At 40.5% G+C, this 3564-nt stretch overlaps 1 protein-coding gene and 1 long non-coding RNA gene across 2 annotated transcripts in view; one reads left to right on the top strand and one right to left on the bottom strand.

Moving 5' to 3' along the window:
- fbxo28 (F-box protein 28) overlaps window positions 1-3564 on the bottom strand; it is a 15725-nt gene that overhangs the window by 5124 nt on the left and 7037 nt on the right. Inside the window, exons 2-4 of the mRNA XM_014003990.1 lie at window positions 3143-3252; window positions 1719-1857; window positions 946-1141 (exon numbers count right to left, since the gene is read on the bottom strand). Coding sequence (XP_013859444.1) covers window positions 946-1141; window positions 1719-1857; window positions 3143-3252 — 445 coding nt within the window. The remainder of the gene's footprint in view (window positions 1-945; window positions 1142-1718; window positions 1858-3142; window positions 3253-3564) is intronic.
- LOC106515207 (uncharacterized) overlaps window positions 1864-3564 on the top strand; it is an 8391-nt gene continuing 6690 nt past the window's right edge. The window contains exon 1 of the long non-coding RNA XR_001309975.1: window positions 1864-2861. This is a non-coding gene — a long non-coding RNA (uncharacterized LOC106515207). The remainder of the gene's footprint in view (window positions 2862-3564) is intronic.

Here is a 3564-nt window from a genome sequence, read left to right as displayed (position 1 = left end):
GAATAAATTCTTTACACACAAATGTGACAACACTTTTAGACGTTTTTTTTATGACATCTGTTTTTGTGATCTATTTAACCATGAAACAGATTCTAGTTTATTTCAAAAACTGCATTGGTTTATAACTTCTCTTTAAATTTTCAGCATTTGCTGGAAAAAAAAAAGATGTGAAACTACTCTCTTATCTTTCATCTCCTGTAAGTTATTGTGATCAGTAAAAGTTAGCCGCTCTGAGCCCGGCTGTAGTGACCATCACACTCAGCTTCAGCGTGAGAAACTAACTCCAGTGTGCAGGCACACATGCAGTGTTAAAAAGGAAACTACAGTCCGACACATGTAACCTTACTGCTGCTTGTTCTACACTTGGCTGGAACAATTTACAGTTGGCTGCACTCCAGCAGAAAAACAAACGTACTCAAAGCGCTGCCTCGTCTTCCTCATTCGTGTGGAACAACAACTCACTTTCGTTTGAAGACAAAAAGATTGTGGCAGCGCTTCCTGTGCTCAGTGTTGGTTTAACTCAGGTCAGGAGAGAGAGAGCTGGAGTATTTTCCACTTTCAGCTAGGGTGGAATGTGGATCAGTAGCTTTAGATTTTAAACAATTAAACTTATATTTATTAGTTACATGAGACTGTAATATTTTAATTTAGCTTAAACACTTATCGAGCTACAGTCAGCTAATAAAAACAAGCTGCAAACTCCTGTTTTAGAACTGTAGCCATCTGTGGGAACATTCAGTAAAAACAACTGGCAGTCACTTGCAAGTGGAAAAAAAACCACTCGACACAACAACCAAAGGTTTTTCTCGCTGAAGCCTCTTGGCTCCACATGCTGGACTTCATCGGTTATTGTCGTGTCATGAGCCATCGTCTGAAAAAAACATTTGGTGGTGTGCTGGTTCCATTTCGTCTTTCCAAAGTAGTTTTTATGAGCCATGAAATCACCTGGTGCTGAGCCAATGAGGCGGCCGGATAAATCGGTCCCCGGCAGCTTCTTCTTCAGAATGGGGACAATCTTTTCGTCAAAGTACTCCATGGCCATGGAGGAGATGTCCCTCAGCTCCTGGAGAACCTCGTGAGCTCGCTGGGGAGCTCTGGTGGAGTTCACGTAGCGCAGCACACGGTAAATCTCATCTATCACCTGGTAAGACACGAAAGCTTTAAATAAAAACAACAACAATGAAAGCASCATTCATGTTCTTAGTCTCCTTTAGGCCTTTGAAGACCTGGCATCAAACGCAAAAGTATATTTTGTGCTATCCCCACCCCCAAAAAARGAAACTGGCTGTAAAAGTGAGTTCTTTAGAGGAGGGGGTCTCAAACGTTTTGGGTCTGGGGACCCCTTAGAAGGGTGAAAAAATTCCCAGGGACCTCCTCATAAACTCCATGCTGTTTTAAAAGTTATTTACCATCAAAAATAATATTCCCATGATTTGTAAGGGTTACTAAATGCCATGGGAATATTATTTTTTTGTTTGGTTTAGTATGTTTGTTTTAGTGCATTGTTCCCCATATACATTTTTAAAAATAAAAACACATTAACAATTCATCGMAATTTTATAGGACCCCCAAGATACAGCTTGCAAACCCCAGTTTGAGAACCTCTGCTTTAGAGGTCATTTTGTGAATTTAGATCGTCTGGAGCCTAAAATAGAACTAAGGCTCTTCAGCTGTGCAAACAGTTGGATGTTTTATGGTTTAGAAGCGGTCGAGCGAACCTTTCCAGGAATAAAGCAGCAGAGGTTTGAGTCGACGTATTTCATGAAGGTCATGTTGAGCAGAGAGAGCCGCGTCTCGACAGCAGCCAGGATGTCGGCGTGACGAGCCAGAGAATGGTTTCTCCTCTCCGACTCCCGCCTAGACACGAGAACGAAAATGTAAAAAAATAAATGAATAAAAAATCAGAAATACAAAACAAATCTCATACTTTATAATTTAAGTCTATGTAAAACACTTCAGGTAAAGTTAAATTAGWGAGGACAACTTGTTTTAAACAACTAAGCATAGCTGAAAGTGGTGAGTGCACCAAAGCCCCAGCCCTCGCCTTCAGAAGCCACATAATTAGTTAAACAAGATCCACCTGGAGGATCTTATTTATAACGTCCATCAGAAAAATCTGTTTCCATTTGTATGTAAACAAGGTTTAAAATCAGACTTTTCTCTGGGTTATCATGTCTGATACAAACCTAACACCCTCCCACAGTAAAGCATAGTAGCAGAGTTTATTTCTTGATGGCTTCCCAATAAAATATACTTTGCATTAGTGCTGGGCGGTATACCGGTTCGTACCGAACACAATTTTTAATTTTTGTTATGATATGAATTTTCTGCATACCGACATACCGGTTTAAATAGCCTGAACACGTGCGGAATGTTTCGTCGYGGCCGCTAGTGAACTKTTTCCAGAGGGACACTTTTCTTCGCAGCACCGCTATGTGCATTAGCATGCTAATGTTGTTGCAGCGGCGGGTGGCAATTCCGCTACTTATATTGGCTTACGTTTAAAAAAAAAAAAAATCCAGTTTTTGCCATCGCTTAATGTAGTAAACACTTCTTCAGTGACATGCACGGTTAGATTAAACACGCAACATTAATATGGAGATGTGGAGACGCATGGAGACTTTAACGTGCTTCTATTGTGAAAAGCCCGGGGTAAGAAGTTTAGTGGAATTAAGTTGATTGGTGTGCAAGGTGAGTCATCCTGATAAGTTTTATTAAATAACATAAAACAATAGACCCAATAATAATAATCTTTTCTTAACCATCCTCTTTCACAACGGGACCAAAATGTGTGACTACTGTCTACAACCACCAGTCAGAGAAAAGACACAAGGAGGAGGGTAACAACAACACAGACAGAGGTAYGGTAAAAGAAAAAAGTTAAAAAGCTGTTTTTGTACATTTTATTATCAGCTGGCCAGTGGTGAAAAGAAAAATACTGTGATATATCGTGAAACCAGTGTAAATGTTGAAAATACYGTGATATAACATTTTGGTCATACCGCCCAGCYCTACTTCGCATCATCAAACCTGTGCAAAATAAAAGTATACAAAGCAACGCAGCTTTCAACACAGGCAGGGTAACGCCTTTAGATAAAAGTCACAGTTTCTTGTGCAGTGTTTGTGTAAGTGTGTCACTAACCTGGGCAGCTGGGCTTTGACTTGCCTTTGGCAAAGRCTGTGGTACCGCTCCACCTTCAGGAAGCCCTGATTCAGGACGCGCTGGCAGATTATGTCCATGCGCTTACACACCTGCAGAGGACCGAGCAGAGATGAGACGCGAACAGGTCAAAACACATGGAACCAGGAGTTTATTTTTAGTTTAGTTTAGTTTATCTGCACAGTAAAAAAAACAACAAAACAAATCAGTTGAAAGAAGAAGAAAAAAAATGACAGTGCAGGGAGTGGCAAAAAGCCCAATAGGCTTATATGAAGCCTCCACCGGAAAAATAAAAATACATTGAACCGTATCGTCTGACTGTTCTCTGATTTATGTTATGTAGGTATGAATATGTGTGGTGGGCAGTGTGTGTGTGTGTGTGTGTGTGTGTGTGTGTGTGTGTG

Source organism: Austrofundulus limnaeus, unplaced genomic scaffold (assembly GCF_001266775.1).
Source record: "Austrofundulus limnaeus strain Quisiro unplaced genomic scaffold, Austrofundulus_limnaeus-1.0 Scaffold0, whole genome shotgun sequence".
NCBI classification, from domain to species: domain Eukaryota; kingdom Metazoa; phylum Chordata; class Actinopteri; order Cyprinodontiformes; family Rivulidae; genus Austrofundulus; species Austrofundulus limnaeus.
The sequence above is the reverse complement of the archived record's forward strand: the minus strand, read 5'-3'. Positions and strand labels throughout refer to the sequence as shown.